This window comes from Phocoena sinus, chromosome 3, assembly GCF_008692025.1.
Source record: "Phocoena sinus isolate mPhoSin1 chromosome 3, mPhoSin1.pri, whole genome shotgun sequence".
NCBI classification, from domain to species: Eukaryota; Metazoa; Chordata; class Mammalia; order Artiodactyla; family Phocoenidae; genus Phocoena; species Phocoena sinus.
Window position 1 is genome coordinate 121,686,301 of NC_045765.1, and position 26,785 is coordinate 121,713,085.

Here is a 26,785-nt window from a genome sequence, read left to right on the forward strand (position 1 = left end):
CAGGTTGGCATTGTAGAAGGCAAGGAAGAGAATATTCTGAGGAGGAAGAAGTGATTAATTAATATGACTTCTAAACTGAACTGTGTCTCTGGCCTGAGAAGCATCCTCTGGATTTAAATGAAAATAGTGTTCAAACACTGGTGAGAATATTGTCAGAACGGTGCAGTGCAGTGAAAGGGATGTGTGTAAGTCAGTGGGGAAGGCGAGGGAAGACAACACCATAGAGACGACCAACGAGAAAGATAAGAGGAAGAGGTTTGGTTCTTGTTTTTTGATTGGAGAGAGATTTCAGCATGTTTAAATGATAATGGGGAGAAGTCAACGTAAGGGAGAAAGATACAGGAGAAAGAGGGGATAACTGATGAAGCAAGATCCCTATGGAGAGAAAAGGTAAGGGATCAACAGTATAGAGGAGATATAAACATTCACTGGAACAGAAGGTAAGGACAAAAGGATAAATGCAGATGATTACCTGAAAAAAACATTAGAATTAATAAGGGAATTTTAAAAATGGCCATAGACAAGATTTTTAAAAAATCAGTAGCTTTCTTAGATCCCAGAAATCACCAACTACAAAATATATTACAAAGAGTAGTTCAGAACAGCACCAAAAATATAGAGTGCCTGAGAATAAACCTAATGAAAATGTGTAAGACTTTAATTAAGAAAATTATACAATTTTCTTTAAAATTATTAGAAGAAAATAGAGTTGATATCCTTATAACTTTGAATATAGATGATATCCTTACTACCCTGGCGATAGTAAAGGCCTTCTTAAATGAGATATTTAAAAAAAAAACCCATAAAGAAAAAGTTTGATAAATCCAAATAAATAAAAATTCTGCCACAGAAGTGCATGCCACCAGACAAGACCCTCATAGCTACTTGTGGGCTGGGAAATGACCCTACTCATCATTGGTCTGCACCTGCTGCTAGCCCCTCTAGCTGTGCACTTGCAAGCCCCAACCCAATACCCATCACTTGTATCTACTGCTGTGTGCTCATGGTAAGACCCTGCAGCCAGAGGAGTGTGTGTTGAAACCCAGGACCCTTGCAGCAGCTTAGGGGCCCAGATTTAGCCTTATCTCCTGTTATTGGCCCACACTACAGGGCTCACCTGCAGCTACCCCTCCAACTGTGTGCCTGTACACCCCCAGCCCAACTCTTAATTCCAGCCTCTGCTGCCATGGCCTGTGGTAAGACCCTATGGCTATGGTAGTACACAATGACAGCCAGGACCCCTGCAGTTGCAGTGTGCCTGCAATGTGCCCAGGCCCTGGTGCCTACCACTCTGTGTGTGTCTGCTGCTGGCCCCTAGCACTAAGTAGGCACCTGTAGCTCACCCCCACAGCTGACTGTGTGCATACTACTGGCTCTGGCCACCACTGCTGCCTGCCCAGGTCCCTGGCTGCTGGAGCTGGAGGCGCTGCTGAGAAACTGAACAGCCCTTGCAGCCACTGTGGGTGTCCCACAGTGCTCATCAAGGACCCAACAGTTGTCAGTGCTGTGGACCCTAGTGGCCTGAGGTGACGAGATGTCATGCCCCCTCCCCTCCGAACCTGGAGCCATCACATGCTCCTGCACTAGGTGTGGTGCACTACTAGAGCTGGTATCACAGTGTATGTAAGCATTCCCACCACACAAAAGTAAAGGTCTTTTCTTACTGAAGTCAGTCCACAAAGTGTGGAAGAGGTGACAGCATCTTCAAATGTGCAGAACCTACACAAGCCAATGGGGACTATGAAGAATCAGGGAAACATGACACTACCGAAGGAACACAGTAAATGTCTAGTAACTGACTCCAAAGAAACGGAGATACATGAATTACCTGATAAATAATTCAAAATAATTGTTCTAAAGATGCTTAAACAGAGGCAAGATAAATCAGATAAACAATTTAACAAAACCAGGAAAATAATACAAGAATAAAATGAAAAACTGAACAAATAGATACAAAACATAAGAAGTTTTGGAGCCAAAGAATAGGGTGACTAAATTGAATTATTCAGTAGAAAGCTTCAACAACAGACTAGACACCAAGAGGAAGAAATTAGTAAGCTCAAAGACAGAGCATTTGAAATTATCCAGTCAGAGTAACAAAAGATAAAAGACTGAAAAGAAATGAAGAAAGCCTATGGGATTTGCAGTGTACCATTAAAAAAACACAATCTATGTCTCATTGGAGGCCCAGAAGGGAAGAGAAGGTTAAAGGGGCAGAAAGCTTATTTAAAGAAATAATGGGGAGGAGCATCAAGATGGCAGAAGAGATAGACATGGAGATCACCTTCCTCTCCACAAATACATCAGAAATACATCTACATGTGGAACAGCTCCTGTAGAACACCTACTGAACGCTGGCAGAAGACCTCAGACCTCCAAAAGGCAAGAAACCCCCCACGTACCTGGGTATGGCAAAAGAAAAAAGAAAAAACAGAGACAAAACAATAGGGACAGGACCTGCATCACTGGGAGGGAGCTGTGAAGGAGGAAAGGTTTCCACACACTAGAAAGCCGCTTCATGGGCGGAGACTGCGGGTGGCGGGGGGAAAGGTTCGGAGCCACGGAGGAGAGTGCAGCAACGGGTGCGGAGGGCAAAGCGGAGAGACTCCCGCACAGAGGATTGGTGCCGACCTGCATTCACCAGCCCGAGAGGCTCGTCTGCTCACCCTCCAGGGCAGGCGGTGGCTGGGAGCTGAGGCTCGGGCTTCGGAGGTTGGATCCCAGGGAGAGGACTGGAGTTGGCGGCGTGAACACAGCCTGAAGGGTCTAGTGCGCTACAGCTAGGCGGGAGTGAGTCCGGGAAAAAGTCTGGACCTGCCGAAGAGGCAAGAGACTTGTTCTTCCCTTTTTGTTTCCTGGTGCGCGAGGAGAGGGGATTAAGAGCGCCGCTTAAAGGAGCTCCAGGGACGGGCGTGAGCCGCAGCTATCAGCGTGGACCCCAGAGACGGGCATGGGATGCTAAGGCTGCTACTGCAGCCACCAAGAGGCCTGTGTGTGAGCACAGGTCACTCTCCACACCTCCCCTCCCGGGAGCCTGTGCAGCCCACCACTGCCAGGGTCCCATGGTCCAGGGACAACTTCCCCGGAAGAACTCACGGCGCACCTCAGGCTGGTGCAACGTCACGCCGGCCTCTGCCCCGCAGGCTCGCCCAGCATCTGTACCCCTCCCTGCCCCCAGCCTGAGTGAGCCAGAGTCCCCAAATCAGCTGCTCCTTTAACCCCGTCCTGTCTGAGCGGGAACAGACGCCCTCTGGTGACCTACAAGCAAAGGCGGGGCCAAATCCACAGCTGAACCCCGGGAGCTGTGTGAACAAAGAAGAGAAAGGGAAATTTCTCCCAGCAGCCTCAGGAGCAGCAGATTAAATCTCCACAATCAACTTGATGTACCCTGCATCTGTGGAATACCTGAATAGACAACGAATCAGCCCAAATTGAGGAGGTGGACTTTGGGAGCAAAGAGATATATATATTTTTCCCTTTTTCTCTTGTTGTGAGTGTGTATGTGTATGCTTCTGTGTGTGATTTTGTCTGTATAGCTTTGCTTTTACCATTTTAGGGTTCTGTCTTTTTTTATTTTTAATTAAAATTTTTTTTTTCTTAATAATTATTTTATTTTAATAACTTATTTTATTTTACTTTATTTTTATCTCCTTCATTCCTCCCTCCCTCCCTCCCACTCTCTCTCTCTCTCTCTCTTTCTTTCTTTCTATTATTTCTCCCTTTTATTCTGAACCATGTGGATGAAAAGCTCTTGGTGCTCCAGCCAGGCATCAGGGCTGTGGCTCTGAGGTGGGAGAGCCAACTTCAGGACACTGGTCCACAAGAGACCTCCCAGCTCCACGTAATACCAAATGGCAAAAATCTCCTAGAGATCTCCATCTCAACGCCAAGACCCAGCTTCACTCAACGACCAGCAAGCTACAGTGCTGGACACCCTAAGCCAAACAACTAGCAAGACAGGAACACAACCCCATCCATTAGCAGAGAGGCTGCCTAAAATCATAATAAGGCCACAGACACCCCAAAACACAGCACGAGACGTGGACCTGCCCACCAGAAATTCAAGATCCAGCCTCATCCACCAGAACACAGGCACTAGTCCTCACCACCAGGAAGCCTACACAACCCACTAAACCAACCTTAGCCACAGGGAACAAACACCAAAAACAATGGGAACTATGAACCTGCAGCCTGTGAAAAGGAGACCCCAAACATAGTAAGTTAAGCAAAATGAGAAAAACACACAGAAGATGAAGGAGCAAGGTAAAAACCCATCAGACCTAACAAATGAAGAGGAAATAGGCAGTCTACCTGAAAAAGAATTCAGAATAATGATAGTAAACATGATCTTGGAAATAGAATAGAGAAAATACAAGAAACATTTAACAAGGAACTAGAAGAACTAAAGAGCAAACAAACAATGATGAACAGCACAATAAATGAAATTAAAAATTCTCTAGAAGGGATCAATAGCAGAATAACTGAGGCAGAAGAATGGATAAGTGACCTGGAAGATAAAATACTGGAAATAACTACTGCAGAGCAGAATAAAGAAAAAAGAATGAAAAGAACTGAGGACAGTCTCAGAGACTTCTGGGACAACATTAAATGCACCAACATTCGAATTATAGGGGTCCCAGAAGAAGAAGAGAAAAAGAAAGGGACTGAGAAAATATTTGAAGAGAATATAGTTGAAAACTTCCCTTATATGAGAAAGGAAATAGTTAATCAAGTACAGGAAGCACAGAAAGTCCCATATAGGATAAATCCAAGGAGAAACACACCAAGACACATATTAATCAAACTATCAAAAATTAAATACAAAGAAAACATGTTAAAAGCAGCAAGGGAAAAACAACAAATAACACACAAGGGAATCCCCATAAGATTAACAGCTGATCTTTCAGCAGAAACTCTGCAAGGCAGAAGGGAGTGGCAGGACATATTTAAAGTGATGAATGAGAAAAACCTACAACCAATTTTACTCTACCCAGCAAGGATCTCATTCACATTTCATGGAGAAATTAAAACCTTTACAGACAAGCAAAAGCTAATAGAATTCAGCACCACCAAACCACCTTTACAACAAATGCTAAAGGAAATTCTCTAGGCAGGAAACACAAGAGAAGGAAAAGACCTACAATAATAAACCCAAAACAATTAAGAAAATGGGAATAGGAACATACATATCGATAATTACCTTAAATGTAAATGGATTAAATGCTCCAACCAAAAGACATGGACTGGCTGAATGGATACAAAAACAAGACCCGTATATATGCTGTCTACAAGAGACCCACTTCAGACCTAGGGACACACACAGACTGAAAATGAGGGGATGGAAAAAGATATTCCACGCAAATGGAAATCAAAAGAAAGCTGGAGTAGCAATTCTCATATCAGACAAAATAGACTTTAAAATAAAGACTATTACAAGAGACACTACATAATGATCAAGGGATCGATCCAAGAAGAAGATATAACAATTGTAAATATTTATGCACCCAACATAAGAGCACCTCAATACATAAGGCAAATGCTAACAGCCATAAAAGGGGAAATCAACAGTAACACAATCATAGTAGGGGACTTTAACACCCCACTTTCACCAATGGACAGATCATCCAAAATGAAAAGAAATAAGGAAACACAAGCTTTAAGTGATACATTAAACAAGATGGACTTAATTGATATTTATAGGACATTCCATCCAAAAACAACAGAATACACATTCTTCTCAAGTGCTCATGGAACATTCTCCAGAAGAGATCATATCTTGGGTTACAAATCAAGTCTTGGTAAGTTTAAGAAAACTGAAATCGTATCAAGTATCTTTTCTGACCACAATGCTATGAGACTAGATATCAATTACAGGAAAAGATCTGTAAAAAATACAAGCACATGGAGGCTAAACAATACATTACTTAATAACCAAGAAATCACTGAAGAAATCAAAGAGGAAATCAAAAAATACCTAGAAACAAATGACAATGAAAACATGATGACCCAAAACCTATGGGATGCAGCAAAAGCAGTTCTAAGAGGGAAGTTTATAGCAATATAATCCTACCTTAGGAAACAAGAAACATCTCAAATAAACAACCTAACCTTACACCTAAAGCAATTAGAGAAACAAGAACAAAAAAACCCCGAAGTTAGCAGAAGGAAAGAAATCATAAATATCAGAGCAGAAATAAATGAAAAAGAAATGAAGGAAACAACAGCAAAGATCAATAAAACTAAAAGCTGGTTCTTTGAGAAGATAAACAAAATTGATAAACCATTAGCCAGACTCATCAAGAAAAACAGGGAGAAGACTGAAATCAATAGAATTAGAAATGAAAAAGAAGTAACAACTGCCACTGCAGAAATACAAAGGATCATGAGAGATTACTACAAGCAACTCTATGCCAATAAAACGGACAACCTGGAAGAAACGGACAAATTCTTAGAAATGCACAACGTTCTGAGACTGAACCAGGAAGAAATAGAAAATATGAACAGACCAATCACAAGCACTGAAATTGAAATTGTGATTAAAAATCTTCCAACAAACAAAAGCCCAGGACCAGATGGCTTCATAGGTGAACTCCATCAAACATTTAGAGAAGAGCTAACCTATCCTTCTCAAACTCTTCCAAAATATAGCAGAGGGAGGAACACTCTCAAACTCATTCTACGAGGCCACCATCACCCTGACACCAAAACCAGACAAAGATGTCACAAAGAAAGAAGACTACAGGCCAATATCACTAAGGAACATAGATGCAAAATTCCTCAACAAAATACTAGCAAACAGAAGTCAACACCACATTAAAAGGATCATACACCATGATCAAGTGGGGTTTATCCCAGGAATGCAGGGATTCTTCAATATACGCAAATCAATCAACGTGATACCATATTAAAAAATTGAAGGAGAAAAACCATATGATCATCTCAATAGATGCAGAGAAAGCTTTTGACAAAATTCAACACCCATTTACGATAAAAACCCTGCAGAAAGTAGGCATAGAGGGAACTTTCCTCAACATAATACGGGCCATATATGATAAACCCACAGCCAACATCATCCTCCATGGTGAAAAACTGAAACCATTTCTACTAAGATCAGGTACAAGACAAGGTTGCCCACTCTCACCACTATTATTCAACATAGTTTTGGAAGTTTTAGCCACACCAATCAGGGAAGAAAAAGAAATAAAAGGAATCCAAATTGGAAAAGGAGAAGTGGGCTTTCCTGGTGGCGCAGTGGTTGAGAGTCTGCCTGTCGATACAGGGGACACGGTTTCATACCCCAGTCCGGGAGATCCCACATGCCGTGAAGCGGCTAGGCCTGTGAGCCATGGCTGCTGAGACTGCGCGTCCGGAGCCTGTGCTCCACAATGGAAGAGGCCACAACAGTGAGAGGCCTGCGTACCGGAAAAAAAAAAAGTAAAGTTGTCACTGTTTGCAGATGACATGATACTATACATAGAGAATCCTAAAGATGCTACCAGAAAACTACTAGAGCTAATCAATGAATTTGGTAAAGTAGCAGGATACAAAATTAATGTACAGAAATCTCTTGCATTCCTATGCACTAATGATGAAAAATCTGAAAGTGAAAACACTCCCATTTACCATTGCAACAAAGAGAATAAAATATCTAGGAATAAACCTACCTAAGGAGACAAAAGACCTGTATGCAGAAAATTATAAGACACTGATGAAAGAAATTAAAGATGATGCAAATAGATGGAGAGATATACCATGTCCTTGGATTGGAAGAATCAACATTGTGAAAATGACTCTACTACCCAAAGCAATCTACAGATTCAATGCAATCCCTATCAAACTATCAAAGGCATTTTTCACAGAACTAGAACAAAAAAATTTACAATTTGTATGGAAATGCAAAAGACCCTGAATAGCCAAAGCAATCTTGAGAAAGAAAAACAGAGCTGGAGGAATCAGGCTCCCTGACCTCAGACTATACTACAAAGCTACAGTAATCAATACAGTATGATACTGGCACAAAAACAGATATATAGATCAATGGAACAGGATAGAAAGTCCAGAGATAAACCCACGCACATATGGTCACCTTACCTTTGATAAAGGAGGCAAGAATATACAATGGAGAAAAGACAACCTCTTCAATAAGTGGTACTGGGAAAACTGGACAGGTACATGTAAAAGAATGAAATTGCAACACGCCCTAACACCAAACACAAAAGTAAACTCAGAACGGATTAAAGACCTAAATGTAAGCCCAGACACTATCAAACTCTTAGAGGAAAACATAGGCAGAACCCTCTATGACATAAATCACAGCAAGATCCTTTTTGACCCACCTCCTAGAGAAATGGAAGTAAAAGCAAAAATAAACAAATGGGAGCTAATGAAACTTCAAAACTTTTGCACAGCAAAGGAAACCATAAACAAGGCCAAAAGACAACCCTCAGAATGGGAGAAAATATTTGCAAATGAAGCAACTGACAAAGGATTAATCTCCAAAATTTACAAGCAGCTCATGCAGCTTAATATCAAAAAAACAAACATCCCAGTCCAAAACTGGGCAGAAGACCTAAACAGACATTTCTCCAAAGAAGATATACAGATTGCCAACAAACACATGAAAGAATGCTCAACATCATTAATCATTAGAGAAATGCAAACCAAAACTACAATGAGATATCACCTCACACCGGTCAGAATGGCTATCATCAAAAAATCTACAAACAATAAATGCTGGAGAGGGTGTGGAGAAAAGGGAACCCTCTTGCACTGTTGGTGGGAATGTAAATTGATACAGCCACTGTGGAGAACAGTATGGAGGTTTGTTAAAAAACTAAAAATAGAACTACCATACGACCCAGCAATCCCACGAGTGGGCATATACCCTGAGAAAACCATAATTCAAAAAGAGGCATGTACCACAATGTTCATTGCAGCACTATTTACGATACCCAGCACATGGAAGCAACCTAAGTGTCCATCAACAGATGAATGGATAAACAAGTGTGGCACATATGTACAATGGAATATTACTCAGCCGTAAAAGGAAACGAAGTTGAGTTATTTGTAGTGAGGTGGATGGACCTAGAGTTTGTCATACAGAGTGAAGTAAGACAGAAAGAGAAAAACACCGTATGCTAACACATATATATGGAATCTAAGAAAAAAAAAAGGTCATGAAGAACCTAGAGGCAAGACGGGAATAAAGACACAGACCTACTAGAGAACGGACTTGAGGATATGGGGAGGGGGAAGGGTAATGTGTGACAAAGTGAGAGAGTGGCATGGACATGTGCCAAACGTAGGGTAGATAGCTAGTGGGAAGCAGCAACATAGTACAGGGAGATCAGTGCTTTGTGACCACCTGGAGGGGTGGGATAGGGCGGGTGGTAGGGAGGGAGATGCAAGAGGGACGAGATATGGGAACATATGTATATGTATGACTGAATCACTTTGTTATAAAGCAGAAACTAACACACCATTGTAGAGCAGTTATATTCCAATAAAGATGTTTAAAAAAAAAATGATGGCTTTGAACTTCCTACATCTGGGGAGAGATTTGGACATACAAGTTTATGAAGCTAATAGGTCACCCCATAATTCCAATTTATTTTATTTTATTTTATTTATTATTTTTTTTGCGGTACGCGGGCCTCTCACTGTTGTGGCCTCTCCTGTTGCGGAGCACAGGCTCTGGACGTGCAGGCCCTGCAGCCATGGCTCACAGGCCCAGCCGCTCCGTGGAATGTGGGATCTTCCTGGAATGGGGCATGAACCTGTGTCCCCTGCATCGGCAGGCGGACTCTCAACCACTGTGCCACTAGGGAAGCTCTCCAATTTAGAACAATCTTCTCTAAGATGCATTACAGTAAAACTGTCTACAATAAAATAAAATGAATTTTAAAAGCAGCTAGAGAAAAGACGTCTTTCATACAAGGGAACCCCCATAAGGCTATCAGCAGATTTGTCAGCAGAAACATTGCAGGCCAGGGGACAGTGACATGATACATTTAAAGTGCTGAAAGAAAGAACTGCCAACCAAGGATACTTTACCCAACAAAGTTGTCCTTCAGAAGTGAAGGTAAGATAAAAACTTTCCCAAACAAACAAAAATGGATGGAGTTTATCATCACAAAACCTGCCTTACAAGAAATGCTGAAATGAATTCTTTAGCTGAAACAAAAAGGTGCTAGTTATTAACATGAAAACATACAACACACTGGTAAAAATGAGTATATAGTTAGATTGAAAATACTCTAGTACTGTAATATAGTGGTATGGTAGCTACTTAACTCTAAACGTTAAAGGACAAAAGTACTAAAAACAACTATAGTTACAATAATTTGTTACTGGATACACAATATAAGATGATGTAATTTGTGACATCAAAAACAAAATGTTTGTGGGGAGTAAAAGAGCAGAGTTTTGGAATGTGATCAAAGTTAAACTGTTATCAGATGCTTATAATAGACTGTTATATCTACATAATGTTTCAAGTAAGCCTCAGGGTAACCACAAAACAAAAACCTATAGCAGATACTCACAAGATAAAGAGAAGGGAATCAAAGTACACCAGTATGGAAAATCATCAACTCATAAAGGAAGACAGCAAGAAAGAAAGGAACAAAAGACATACAGAACAGGTAGAAAACAACTAACAAGATTAAGCATAGTAAATTCTTACCTATCAGTAATTACTTTATATGTAAATGGATTGAATTCTTTAATCAAAAGGTATAGAATGGCTGGATGGAAAAAAAAATAGACCCAATTATATGCTGCCTACAAGAGACTCACTTCAGATTCAAGGACACACAGAGGCTTAAAGTGAAGGGATGGAAAAAGATATTCTACACAAATGGAAACGAAAAGAAAGCAAGGGTAGCTATACTTATATCGGACAAAATAAACTTTAAGGAAAAAATGATAACAGGAGACAAAGAAGGTTACTATATAATGAATGATAAAGGGACCAATTCATTGAGAGGATATAACAATTGTAAATATATATGTACCCAACATCAGAGCACCTAAAATATTAAGCAGATGCTAACAGATCTTAAGGGAGAAACAGATGACAATACAACCACAGTAAGGGATTTCAATACCCTACTTTCAACAATGGATAGATCATCCAGGCAGAAAATCAACAAGGAAACCTTGGGCTTAAACTATACCTTAAAGACTTAACAGACGTATACAGAATATTCCATCCAACAGCAGCAAAATACACAATCTTCTCCAGTGGACACAGAACATCCTCTAGGTTAGATCATATATTAGGTCACAAAACAAGTCTTAGCAAATTTAGAAACAGTGAAATCATACCAAGTGTCTTTCCCAACCACAATGGTATGAAACTATAAATCAATGACGAGGAAGAAAACTGGAAAATTCCCAAATAAGTGGAAAATTAAACAACATACTCCTGAACAACAAATCGGTCAAAGTTGAAATCAAAAGGAAAATCAAAATATATCTTGAAACAAACAAAAATGGAAACACAACATTGCAAAACTTATGGTATGTAGCAAAAGTAGTAATAAGAGGAACATTTATAGTGATAAATGCATACGTTAAACAAAAAAAGATCTCAAATAAACAACCTAACTTTACACCTCAAGGGACTAGAAAAAGAAGAACAAACTAAGCTAAAGTTAGCAGATAAAAGGAGATAACAAAGATCAGAGCAGAAATAAATGAAATAGAGGAAAGAATAATAGAAAAGATCAACATATCTAAGAGGTGGTTTTTTTGAAAAATAAAATTGATAACCCTTTAGCCAGACTTACCAAGAAAAAGAGAGAAAGGACTCAAATAAAATTAGAAATGAAAGTGGAAACACTACAATTGATGCCACAGAAATACAATGGAGCATGAGACTACTGTGTGAATCATGAAGAAATAGAAAATTTGAACAGATCAATAACAAGTAAAAAGACTGAATCAGTAATCACAAACCTCCCAACAAAGAAAAGCTCAGGACCAGATGGCTTCACGGGCAAATTCTACCATACATTTAAAGAAGAATCGATTATTCTCAAACTGTTCCAAAAAATTGAAGGGGAGGCAACACTTCCAGCCTCATTTTATGAGGCCAGAATTACTTTGATGCCAAAGTCAGATGACACTACAAGAAATTAAAACTATAGGCCAATATTTCTGATGAGTATGGATGCAAAATTCTCAACAAATTACTAGCTAACTGAATTCAACAGCACATTAAAAGCACCACACACCACGATCAAGTGTGATTTATCCCTGAGATGTATGGATGGTTCAACATATGCAAACCAATAAATGTTATATACCACATTAATAGAATGAAAGACAAAAAATTAAAGCATGATTGCAATAGACACGGGAAAAGCATTTGATAAAATTCAACATCCTTTCATGATAAACAATCTTAATACATTGGTTATAGAAGGAACATTACTTAACATGATAAAGGCCATATATTGCAAACCCTACAGCAAACATCATACTCAGTGCTGAAAGGTTGAAAGCTTTCCTTCTAAGACTGGTAACAAGACATGAGTGCCCACTATTACTGCAACTATTCAACACCATACTGGAAGTCCTAGCCCAAACAATTAAGGAAAAAAAAATAAGGTATCCAAATTGGAAAGGAAGAAGTAAAAATTTCTCTGTCTGCTGATGACATGATCTTATACATAGAAAATTCTGAAGACTCCAACCAAAAGCCATAGGAACTAATAAATGAATTTCATAAAATTTCATGATATGAAATCAATGTACAAAATCAAAACATTTCTATAAGGTAACAATGAACTATCTGAAAAAGAAATTTTAAAAATCCCATTTTCAGTGGCATAAAAAAAGAATGCTTAGGGATAAATTTAACCAACGAAGTAAAAGATCTATACACCAAAAACTGTAAGACACTGATGAAGGAAATTGAAGAAGACACAAATAAATGGAAAGATATCTCATGGATCAGAAGAGTTAATATTTTTAAAATGTCTATACCATCGAAGATCTTCTATAGATTCAATACAATTTCAATCAAAATTCCAATGGCACGTATTTTTTTGCAGGAAAAAAAAACCCCTAAAATTTGTATGGAACCACAAAAGACTCAGAACAGCCAAAGCAATTCTGAGAAACAAGAATAAAGCTGAAGGTATCACATTTCCTGATTTCAAACTCTAATACAAATCTATAGTAATCAAAACAGTATGGTACTGGCATAAAAACAGACACACAGACCAGTGAAACAGAATCAAGAACCCAGAAATAAACCCATGCATATATGGTTAACTAATATTGGGTTGGCCATAACAGTTCGTTCAGGCTTTTCTGTAACATCTTACAGAAAAACCCAAATGAACTTTTATGGCCAACCCAATATTTGACAAGGGAACCAGTAATACCCAATGGGGTAAGGACAGTTTCTTCAACAAATGGTTCTTGGAAAACTGGATATTCACATGCAAAAGAATGAAATTGGACCCTTAATTCATATAATATCATTCACAAAAATTAACTCGAAATGATTAAGGATTTAAACATAAGACCTGAAACAGTAAAACTCCTAGAAGAAAACATAAGAAAAAACCTCCTTGACATTGGTCATGGCAAACACTTTTCGGATATGACATCAAAAGCACAGCAACAAAAGCAAATGTTAAGAAGTAGGACTACATTTAAAACTGAAAACCTTCCCCGTGGGAAAAAAAAATCAACAAAATGAAAAGGGGAATATATTAGCAAACTATGTACTGATAAGGGGTTAATATCCAAAATATATAAGGAACTTACATAACTCAAAAGCAATTAAAACCAATCTTACTGAAAAATGGGCAGAGGATCTGAATAGACATTTCTCCAAAGAAGACATACAAATGGTCAACAAGTACATGAAAAAATGCTCAGCATCACTAATCAGAAGGGAATACAAATCAAAACCACAATGATATAACACCCTATACCGGTTAGAATGGCTACTGTCAAAAAGAGAAGCAGTAACAAATGCTGGTGAGGATGTGGAGAAAAGGGAACCATTATGTACTGTTGGTGGGAATGTAATTTGGTACAGCACTGTGGAAATAGTATGGAGGTTCCTCAAGAAATTAAAAACAGAATTACCATATGATCCATCAATCCCACTTCTATGTATATATGTGAAGGAAACAAAATCACTGTCTTAAAGAGATAGCTGCACTACCATGTTCATTGTAGCATTAGCCAAGACATGAAAACAACCTAAGTGTCCATCGACAAATAAATGGAGAAAGAAAATGTGATATACACACACACACACACACACACATACATATATATGCAATGAAATATTATTCAGGCATAAAATATTAGGTTGGCCAAAAAGTTCGTTCAGGTTTTTCCATAAGATCTTATGGCCAACCTTATAGAAGAAAAACCTTGAGGGCATTATGCTAAGTAATGAAATAAACCAGATAGAGAAAGACAAATAGTTTATGATCCCACTTATATGTGGAATCCCAAAACACTGAAATCATGGAAACAAAGAGTAGAATGGTGGTTGTCAGGGGTTAGGGGGTGGAGGAAATGAGATTCTGGTCAAAGGGTTTAAATTTTCAGTTATAAGATGGATAAGTTCTGGGGGGTACAGCAACAAAATGGTAATTATGTGAGGTGAAGGATGTGTTAACTAACCTTACTGTGGTACACATTTCACAATATATTTGTGTATCAAATCATTATACTGTACTCCTTAAACAATGTTATATATTAATATCTCAATGTAATTGAGCTGGAGAAAAACAAACAAGAACAATAAAATCAAACTGGCATGCCACAGACCATTCCAAAGCAGTTGAGGGCCAGTAAGGGGTTGCTGTGGAAGTGGTAAGTATTGTGCTGTAACAGGTCTAGGCCAATGGTTCTGGGCACATTTAATTCAGAAAGCACTACTTTGGTATCGCTTGAGAACAAGGATCACAAACCAGGATCTGGAATGAAGCTTCCCAGGACCTACAGATTGGGTCATAACCTCTGATAAATAGGGACCATCATGACACACACAGTGACTAGATATGCTATAACCCCGCAGTTCTCAAAGTACTGGGGATCACTGTGCCTGCAATGTCAAAATTATTTTTGTATGAATACTAAGACATTATTTGCCCTCATTATTCTCATCCTCTCATGAATGTACAGTGAAAATTTTCAGAGAACACATAATGTAAATATGAGATCAAAACAGAGTGAAATGCAGAAGCAGATATGAGAATCCAGCTGCTTCTGTTACGCTAGACATTAGAGATATGAAAAAAAGTAAATCAATACCACTCTTCTCACTATATTTTCTGCTTTGAAAATGTAATTATTCTTCATAAAAATATGTTATTTATGTTAACATGTAATAGGTTCATTATTGTTATTTTGAAGTGATTTAAAATTTCTTAGTATCAATTTCTAATAAGGTAAATATCAATAAATATATTTCACATAACAAAAGCTCTTTGGGGTCCTCAGTAATTTTTAAGAGTATAAAAGTGGTCCAGAGACCAACAGTTTGAGACCTGCTGTCCCACCTACACTAAAGGGTAAAGGTCTCTCACTTGGCTAACCTGGGCTTTCATCAGTCTCACAGTCTCCTTAGAGCTGTATTTGTGTTTGTCTACACCAGCTTGTTACCCATGCCTGGCAATGTCCTGCTTGAATGAAGTGGGGACTATAATTAAAATATTCATTTGTTGTCACAGCACCTTTCACTCAATACATGATCAAATCATATACAATATGTATTACATCTGTCACTATAGTATTACATATAAAAGGTGTTTAAAGCTTTGCCAATATTAACAATGAAATGAGGCTACATCCTTTAATGGTATCTTATAACGAGGTCTAAATGGGTCTAACAATTTATAATCTCTTTTTCTTTTTAACATCTGCATTATTAAATTTTCACTGTTTTTCACTGTTTTGGATACTCAAGACAACTGGTACTTGTTGCTTCCATGCTATGCTAACTTGGTTCTCAGAACTCCAGTCTTTAGCAGAAACAAACTGTCTGGCTGATAGACAAGACTGATTTTTAATGCAAGCCAAGGTGTAGTAATAAAACTGAAAAAAAAAATCTAGATCATAAAGTTCTAACCCATAGGATTATCCTGGAGCCTTTTTTAGCACCAAGAACAAGAATACTTAGAGCTGATGATCTTGCGGAGTTACATTGGAATTTGTACCAGCTATATTAAAAACAGAAGCAAACCAGACTGTGTATTTTTTAAAAGTTTACAAGGGCAAAGCACTTCTTCTAAAATGTTATTCTCAAATGCTGCGAAGTACCTTAATTAATTCTTATGATTCTAACAGCCCTAAAAGCAAGTCATAAAAATGATATTTACTTGGGAGTATAAATTGGAATGACATTTTGGTAGGGCCATTTGAAAATATTTAGCAGAGCCTAACATGCATACCCACTGACTAAGCAATTCCAGTTTTAGACATTTATCCTGAGAAAAGCAGCAATGACATAAATATAAGGATGTTCATTACAGTGCTGTGTATAATAATAAAAACATTTAGGAAAGAGCCTAAATATCCAACAACATGGCGCTGATCAAGTAAACCTGGTTCAGCATATAATGGAATACTATATGGTCACAGTACAGAATTCAAACAGTATATCATAAAATTACATATGGCAAGGAAAAGTACTCACTATATATTGCTGAGGGAAAAAAACCAAGTTATAAAACTGTAGTATTATATGATCTCATTTCTGCTTAAAATATGCATAAAAGTATGTGGAAGGGTATATATATATACATATATATATCTATATATATATGTGTGTATAAATTAATAGTATTTATTGTTGAGTTTGGGATCACAGGTGATTTAATTTACTTCTTTTGTGGGATCTATACTCTGGTTTTTCTACAGTGAATATCTTTTCTTTATATAATAAAAAAATTAAAATATTTACTTGAGGCAACCATGCAATTGTTAGTGTTTTCCTGTTCTTATATTACTGAATACTGTATGTACTAAGGGAAAGTGGTGAAGGGGAGAGAGAGGAGAAAAGGAAAAGGGAGGAAGGCAGATAGACATTTATATTGTTTATTATTTTATCTTGTATGTTTGTTGTGAAGTTTTATGTTAACAATCTGGAAAGAATTTTCAATGGAACATAGTAGTGAATAGTTACTGTTCACAAGACTGCAGTCGACTCTCATAGATTTAAGTTTTTCCCTCCCCTTAGAATGCCAATTTTGCTGTGTAAGGAGCAGGTGGCTTTCTTTTTTATAAGTCTCTCTACTGCCTTGTCAGACAGCTCTCAAAACTTTTTTTGGGAGCTAACCAAGCTTTATCTAACCAAACCCAAAATGGCATATGGACTTCATCCACATGGTCATATGAATCCTTTGGCTGATAACTCCTGCTATGTATCTAATTGGTTTTATAAAATCCATGTTTGAAGAAGGTTTCTATAGCTATAAGAGTGTGTGATGCTGTGGGATGAAGGAATGTAGTGGCAAAGAGTCTCCTTTAGCTGCTATACTAGAATCTGGTGCCCGTCACTACCACTATCAAATATTGGCAGTATATATCCCAACAAAGGAAGAATGATAATAATTTTGAGTAAAAAATTTCTATCATGCATTTCAGCTTAGATCTACTAATAACACTTCCTTAAATGCCTTGTTAGACAGTGAAATCTGGGAATAATTATCAAACACCATATACAGTGTTTACAATAGAATCATATTTCTTTTCTTTCTCTCCCCCTCCCACTTTTTTTTTTTTTTTTGCATAAAAAGTAGAACGCTGCTGAATGGTACCCAAATGTCTGTTGTATACTATGCCAATACAGCAGCTCAGCCAAAAATGTGAATAGAACAGTTTGCCAAGTAAAAGAAAACATAACAAATTGGTAATGGTTTCTATCTTGACAGAAAATGAAAATGATCCCTCAATGTGTGGTCACTCATGTGGACACATAAAAATGTCTTAGAAGCAATCATTTTACCTCAGATAACAGACCCTGATGGTGTAGTACAGCACTGGCTGACTTTCACTTCTTAGAAAAGCGGCAAGCGTGACCTACAAAATAGTCTGGGAACCATGTAATTTATGCATAACACACATGCACATGCCATGAAGTCATAATATTTGCTATAAATCATTTTGAATACAAGACTTCTTTTCCGAGTGGAGTATACTTTATGAGAGATGATCTAAATCACCAGGGACTTGATAAAGCTGAACTGGTTTATTTATGAACAGAAGTGATGCTGTTGCTTATCAGGTTACAAAATTTCGGTATTCTACAATGCAACAAAAAGGCTGTATATAAGTGCCCCCATGTATTCTGTAAGAATATTAAAGGTACTTTAATTAGATGTTAGATTAAAAAAATATACAAAACGTATGTAGGTACATAGTGTAGAGTTCTGACTTTCTGGTTAGGTGACTGCAATTGCAAGCAGAAAGGAACCCCTGGTAATGGTTCCTTTACCCTATTTCCCCTTCCTTTACCACTTATTTTTATTCCCCAGATGGAGAACTAGCCAATGTCATTGACCAGTGGTCTTTTTTTCCCCCAATCTGGTGAAGCTTCCCCATTTGTTTAACTCTCTAATGAGGATGTTAGAACACTGACTGTATTGTGAAATCACATCAAAAACGAGAATGACACTTTCAAAAACACTAATTGATACCTGATGCTAATGAGGAATTCAAACTGAGGGGATACTGAACCAAGGGACTAGGAAGAACCTTGGGAAGGTAAATGGTCTTGCCAAGTTGAAAGTAAATTTGAATCCTGTGGGTTATGAGTTTCAAATGAAACTTCTGGGTTTAAATTTGTTGGTGACTTTCCTGTTCAATAAAAAAGGACTTAAATGGCTTACAAGAAGGTTAAAAAAACTTATTGGGCATCAAACTGCTCTTACAAAACACCATCTTGATGAGTTAAGTGTAAATGAATCAGAAACACATGGATCATATTTCCTTAAAAAATGCATATGGATTCAAAAATAAGGGGAAGAGGACTTGGCAAAACATTTTTTTGTGTGTAGTGGCTGAACCCAAAACATTTGAAAGATATTTTGAGACATTCAAAGAATCCAAAATAAAACTAAACCTGTCCAGTCATATAAAAAAACAAAGTTTTTCTGTGCAAGTGCATTTATCTCTATGGGTCATTCAACACTCACTGAGCCTTCACCTTTGGCAAAGAACTATGGGAGGAGCCAGCTTCTGCCTTAAGCGACTTTGAATTTAAGTATAAACAAATACACATAAGTAATAGAAACCTATTAAAAGAGACCAAGGGTTTTACAAAAATTGGCATCATAACCCAGACCATACAGAAATCACATATCGAGAAATATACAAGTATTTCCAGGATCGTATGGTAGGTAGGATTCATCCCATTCAAATCATCATCACCGGCCCTTTTGATTAAAGTTATATATAGTTGCAGAGCCTTACTTGCTTAAATGTTTTCTTAATAAGTGTTTTTATGTCTTTTTTAATATGTGTTCCAGCCCTCTTTCCTCCACCCTCTAGATTTGTGAGTGCTCAACAAATCTTGCTGACTGGTTTCCTGGAGGATGGGAGTGTTGAACAGAGTTTTGAAACAGGGGAGAGATGCTGTTTGGCAGAGAGGAGTGAGGCTATGATTCTGGGTTGGGGTAATGGCACATGTGACAGTTCAGAGGCTCCAGAGGGTGAGTCATGTGTGGGGGGTGACCCACTGGCTTGCTCACAGCAATGTGCCTGAGCCAGGGTGTAGTGCGGGCGTGGAGGCAGTTAGGTGCGGGGAGGCCTAATATACTACATGTGGAGTCAGCTGGAGGGGAGAGGAGTGTGAGAAGAGAAAAGCACAGTGCTTACGCTTTTTTTTTTCCTTTTTGCCAGTATAGGATAAAGTGCTAAGCACAGGACACATACAAGTCATTAATCCCTTTATTTCTTATCAGTTAAATAAAAGCTGAAAAATATCCAAAGATAAAAATAAGTTAACTATGCATGTATTGCTAGGATCCTATAGGTCATAATTTGAAGAGGAACTTGGTAGGATTATGAAATGGACTAATGAGTTCTAAAATGTTTGTGGGAAAGTGTAAAAAGTTAATGACTCAGAATCTTTTAAGGCTGTTTTCTAGCTCTTTAATGTGAGTCTTATCTTTTCCACAATATTAGAAAGTTATTTAGGGCAAGGATAGGGTCATATATTTCCCGTGTATTTTCTACTGGCTAGCACAATACTGGGAATACACCAAGCACTAAATAAATGCTTACTGAACTGCAATGAAGTAAAATGGCCGAGGTCCTATAATGATGAGGGTATAATGGAAGGTAAAGTCTGAAAAAAAAAGGGATGGTATAGTAGAAATATCCTAATAGTGTCTCTGCTTTGAGCTTGTTTGTTCATGGTAATATAAAGAAATGAAAGGCCTTACCATCCTTCATCATCTTCTACTTCTGTTTCAGAAATGTCATTTTCAGGAGTTTCAGCAATTGCTTGAGTGAGTTTAGATTTAAACTGGTTCAGCAGCGCAAGGGTCTGAAATAACAATTAGACTGCTAAGTTTCCTGATAAGGATAAATATAATTTCAGAAGAGACATTTAAATTTGGTAGAAAAGAAAATATCCTTCCAGGATATAAAACACTTAATTTTTTTAATTTTGAAGGAAAATAACAAAACTGCCTTCCAGCTGCAACAGTGATTGATATTCACAAACCTTGACATTGCCCCATTTGCACTTGCACTGACATTTTCCCTCCGGGATATGTGACTATTTTCTGATTTGGGGAAAATAAATTTATGTAGAAGACGTTTAAACTTTAAAATGCATGCTTACTAATAGCTAAGTTTTTAGTGTCCACAAGATAGGGAGGTACTTCACTAAGACATGTGAAATCAAAAACAAAACACCAAAAACAAATAGTATTGAACAAATTTCCAAAAATATAAAAATGTCAATGTTGGGGAAGGTGAAATGAATGAACATGTTAATTGTTGGAAGGTGCGTAAATTGGAGTGACATCTTTGGAAAGTTTTTTATACATATCAGAAACTTTAAAATGATCATTCCCTTTGATTCAATAATTCCAATACTGGGAATACATGTAGGAAAATAATCTGAAACACTGAAAATGGCTTATGCAAAAGATGTGCGCTGCAGCAATATTCATACAAGTGAAAAATGGAAACATGTTAAATGTCTATTAATAAGGAGCTAGATAAATTTGGTAAAAAGCAGTGAATATGTGATTACACTTATTAAAATTATACACATGGAATATTATATGCTATTGTTAAGTGAAGGAAGTAGGATATACATATCACGTTGAGTGTGTTTTTGAAAAAAGGGACTATTTCTCTGATATTTTAATTTTTGGCTCCAATGCCATTTGTAGGTAAGAGGAAACAGCAGGTGCCTGAAATTTTAATCACATTGTCCCCTGGCTATACCTTAACAGTTTGCTTCAGAATTTGAGCAGAGAATCAGAAATTAGAGAAATGTTTTTTTATTCTATAGTTTTAAAAAGTACATAACTGTGAAATGGGATAAAGTACTACCTTGTCTAAAAAACTCAAGTTTCTAATTAAGATGCTGGTACACTGAATTCAGTACTAAAATACAGTTGACCGTTAAACTGCATGAGTGTTAGGGGCACCAACCCTCTGGGCAGTTGAAAATCCACTCATAACTTTACAGCCAGCTCTCCCTCAACATTGGTGGTTATGCAACCAACTGCAGTTGGTCTAGAACTGTAGTACGTATTTACTGAAAGAAATTCACATATAAGTGGACCCACAAAGTTCAAAGCTGTGTTGTTCAAGGGCCAACTGTAATTTACATTTCATAAGGAAAAATGTGTGTGATAGTTCAATATGTGAATAACAAATATAATAAAGAATCACAGTAACTTGGAGGCTCCAGAATTTATCTAAAATATCATTAAGACCATGGTTCGTGAAAAAATTAAGTAGGTTTTGGTGGTCTAGAACCTAAGCTCAATAAAGACAGGTGATGTCAAAATATCTGCAAGAAACAAAGGCAGTTATTGCTAAAAAATGATAGTGAAAAGTGCCTTATATGTTTCTGCAAAATTTAATGCCCACATGGACTACAGTGGAAAATAGATACATTACCATAGTTGCTAAATGAGATGAGTTTTAAGGAAAAACTATAAATTCTATAGAATATCTTCATAGGCATTCTGAGGGCTGCTAGCATGTTAGGGTTTAGATATTTTATCTGTTTCTAGAGTAGCAATTATAGGACTGAGCTCTTCAAACAATGTTAACAGATAAAGAAAACATCCTTTGTTTTAAAACATTATTCATTAAAAAAACCTTTCACCTACAAACTTTTATTGTATTTGCTTTATAATAAGAAAAGTGATTATTGTAGAAATATTAGAAAACAAAGAGAAGCAAAACAAAAATATCTATTATCCCACCACTAAGAATAAGTAACCATTGTAGACATTTGGTATACATCCTTCAAGGCTTAAGTGTTTCTGTGTGTGTATATATCTATATATTATATAAATATATACCTCTACATGCCTATCTCTGTATCTCTATATCTATCTATCTATCACTTAAAAGCAAACCCCATCAATTTTTGATGGTGGATTTTCACACACTTGGAAACGTCCTTCCTGAGGGCATAAAGAAAAATGAAAACAAAGGAGACCTCTTAGTGGGATGAAATTTTAAAACTTCCTAGAAAACTGCACTAGACCTGGATTTTATTCTTTTGAGTTGAAAGTGGCGAGGCAGTCTGTTTTGAGAGCCAATTAACGTGCTATTGGTATTTGCTCAAAGAAGGAGGACTGGGACTATGACAAACAAAAAACATCCTCTCAGCCTTTCTTAATTTCTCCTATATTCAAGATTGGACTTTCTCTAGTTGCATTCGAAAGGCAAGAAAGGACACTAGGCAGAAAAGCTAACACCACAAAAAAAAATGGGGCCCAATATAGGTTGAAGAAGATAGGATCTGCATGGAGGCATTTCTGTTTGGCATCTCCAGGGGAGTTAGTCTTCTGGCTTTTGCTGAAGGAATGAAGGGCCAACCATTAACAGCATGCTCTTCAGCACAGAGCAAGCCTTCCCGGCATGAAGAAGCTGTGCTGAAGGGGCCTGCCCTGGCACACCTTGTGCATGCATATCTGCATAGAAGAGTCTCTCAAATGGCCTCTGTGTTGCCAGTCCTGCCCCGGGTCCAGTCTACTCTCCATACTGCAGCCAGGTGGGAGGGATCTTCCCATAGTGCAAATGAGATCATATCACCTCCTTCCTTCGATGGCTCCCCATTGCTCTTAGGGTAAATCTCAACTCCATAATATGGCTCAAAAATATCTTGTGTGAACTGGCTCCTGCTTACCTCTCCAGCCTCATCTCTTTCTTTTTCTTAGTCTAAGTTCCAGTCATACTTAACATCTTTTAGTTCTTTGCAAAAGAGGTCAAAGACTCCTCATATACTGTCCCTTTAGTCTAGCCACGTTATGTCCTATCCAACCCTCAAAGCTCAGCTGACAAATCATTTTCTCAGGGAGGCCTTCCCAGATTCTTATGCCATGTTAGGTCCTACTGTTATACATTGACATAGTTTCCTGTATCTAACCTGTCATAATGTTCACCCCTTTTATTAGTATTACTTAACTGCCTCTTTTTCCTGATAGCTCAGAGAAGACAGGGATGTTTCTACCTCGTTTACCACCAAATACAGTGATTAGGACATGGTAGATTCTTAATAATTATTTACTAGGAGGGAAGAAAGAGGAATGCAAGAATAAGAGTGATCCTTCACATCTTTGGTAGTACATTCAGAGGACTTTTGTGACTCCATGAAAACAAGTTAATAAAGTACTTTTTCTTAATTTCATTTGATGTGCCATTTCTTTTGAAAACTGCACATGTTAGTTCTCTGTAATTACAATTTCCTATACCTGAATTCTTGTTGAATTTTCCCTATGATTATTTTCACGCTGGGCACTGATGCATGATCTTCCTTACCAGTAATTAGGTGTCATTTATAATATAGTTCCTGATTAGATTAATTTATTCAAACAGGCTTGGGCTTTTAAATTTACTTTTATTTTGCCTATTTTATTTATATGCCTAAAATGGCATGTTCTCATGTATATATGGCAGCACCGAATATAAGTAATTTTGGTCTGCCCCCTAGCTTTTCAACATAAAGAGCTGCTGAAGAGATTCATTTTATCAAGTGCCAAGTGCTGCATGGTGTTGACTCCCAAATTGATGAGCTCGCTTCCTGTCTTTTTTTTATTCTTGATTTCTGACAATCCTCTTATATTACTACTTAAAGACTCAGGAATGACTTTCAGTAAGCAGACTTTCATGGTATTATTTATGGTAGAAGTCAACTAGTGGACAAAGTGCCTTATTTACAGGCACTGTACAATTTCAAATGGAGCTGCCTAGGCAGCAGGTGAGATGCTGATCCAGAAGAGATACCTTCATCATTTATAATCACCCCATCTCATAATATTCACTTAGTCAAAGGTTCTACCGGAGTATCTGGTAATATGTGGTTTTACTACGTTCCTTCCTGTGTTTAATAAGGGAGTACAAGGTTGAAACCTGAAAGTTTTAGGCTTTATGCCTTTATGTCAGGAAAGAACTCTATCATCTGGATCTTTGCTTAAGTGGCCAAGGTCCTTGTCACTTCATCCCTATATTAATATATCCTTTTCCATTTTTAAGAGGTGATGTTTCCCCTTGTGTATAATCAAATTAGGCTCCATTAACAACACTTGAAGACAATTAAAAGGCAATGAACTGCGTATGGATTTTGGTTTGTGAAGTTACCTGGTCTTCACGGGAAGTTCCCTTCTTTGCCTGCTGCTTCCTCAAAGCTTCATACTTTTGCTTTTCTCGTCTGTATTCTGCAACAGCACCATCTGGAGCAGCCTCTTCCTCTGAGGAATAATAGAATAGTCTTAGGATAAATAGTAAAAAGGCTCTATGGAAGCTCCACAATGATTACCTAGATTAGAAAGTGATTGATGTTAATTTATCAACCAATTTTATAAACATCTTTATTATATACTGTACTATTGTAGTTGTTCTCAACTGTATTTATTTGACTATAAAATCACCTATCTCACTTTTTTTCTTCAGTTAATTTTTAAAAATTTTTTATTGGAGTATAGTTGATTAACAATGTTGTGTTAGTTTCAGGTGTACAGCAAAGTGACTCAGTTATACATATACATGTATCTATTCTTTTTCAAATTCTTTTCCCATTTAGGTTGTTATATAATATTGACCAGAGTTCCCTGTGCTATACAGTAGGTCCTTGTTGCTTATCCATTTTAAATATAGCAGTGTGTACATGTCAATCCCAAACTCCCTAACTATCCCTCCTCCTAACCCTTCCCCCATCTATCTCACTTTTAAAATAAGTAAGGTATTCCTAAAATTCAGCAATACCATTTTACATTATTCTCTTGCCTTATAAAATATAATCTTTCAATATTGGTTGATTTTCCAATTACCTGCCACTTTTGCTCCCCAGTTAAAATAGTAACAACAACAAACAATTTCAATTTAATGGCATCATAAAATATATCTAACAAAAATCAGGACAGTTACCTAGAGCAGATGGAAATAATTTTTACTAAATTAGAAATTAGAAAAAAAAAATCTATGGATTTGATCCTGCAATAATTCCATACAAACAAAGATTAGCTAACATCTGGGTTCACAGAATACAGGTTTGCCTCAAAAAAAAAAAAGTACTAACATTTTACATTATGTTACATTTGTATATATTAATGAAAATTTGTGACTTAAGGGAAAAAAAACACAAAAACCTATCTCTTCTCATCTTTGGCTGGCAAACCAAGATGAGCCAGTTGAAATCAAGAATACCAGTAATCTTTCTATTCAAGCCTTGGTTTGTTGCTTGCCTCTTTGTTACCTAGTTTGAGGAAAATAATTAATGAGTAATATATTAATAATCAGCCATTTTGTTCAAGAGATTGTCTAGTTAAAAAAAATGTGTGAACTAAGAAACAAGTAGTCTTTTTATGTTTACCTAATATGATTTTGATGTTGGTCAAAGGGTACAAAGATTCAATTATGTGGGATAGAAAAGTTCTGGAGATCTAATGTACAGCATGGTAACTACAGTTAATAATACTGTATTGTATAATTAAAATTTGCTAAGAAAGTTGATCACCACACAGACACAGACACACACACACACACAAACTGTAACTTTGTAAGGTGATGGATATGTTAATTAGCTAGACTGTGGTAATCATTTCACAATGGTTTCTCTAGTACTTAGTCTTCTGAGATTTTTAATTGTCTGGCTTTAGGATGTCTTTCCTCTCCTCCTGTTTTTATTTCTAGCCAAAATATTTCTAGCCAAGCAAACAGCTTGAGAATAGCTGTGAAATCAGCTGACCTTTCATTATATACATCTGTGATACCAAGATTAAGCCTGCTAAGGTTCCATCTGGACTGCATGGAAACTATAACCCAAACACTTCTATATGGTACACAGAGTCAAATGCAATGATATCTGCTGCACAAACTCAACTGTGTGAAAAATATGGTCAACTCTTCTATTTCCTAACTGAGTATATCACATCAGTATAAACTACTTCTGTTTATAGTGTGATCAAATGTTCACAGCACATTCATTTTTCATGTTTTTATTTCTTAACACTATACTCTGAGTAATTTTCTTAGCTCTGTATTTCAGTTCACTAATTCTCTGTTTAGCTGTATCTAATCAGTTTTTAAGATATAAACTGAG

At 37.3% G+C, this 26,785-nt stretch overlaps 1 protein-coding gene across 3 annotated transcripts in view; it reads right to left on the bottom strand.

Moving 5' to 3' along the window:
- CWC27 (CWC27 spliceosome associated cyclophilin) overlaps nt 1–26,785 on the bottom strand; it is a 232,357-nt gene that overhangs the window by 40,089 nt on the left and 165,483 nt on the right. For all 3 annotated transcript variants that reach the window (XM_032628442.1, XM_032628444.1, XM_032628441.1), the window contains 2 exons: nt 24,826–24,935; nt 20,430–20,533 (listed from right to left, as the gene is read on the bottom strand). In XM_032628442.1, coding sequence (XP_032484333.1) covers nt 20,430–20,533; nt 24,826–24,935 — 214 coding nt within the window. The remainder of the gene's footprint in view (nt 1–20,429; nt 20,534–24,825; nt 24,936–26,785) is intronic.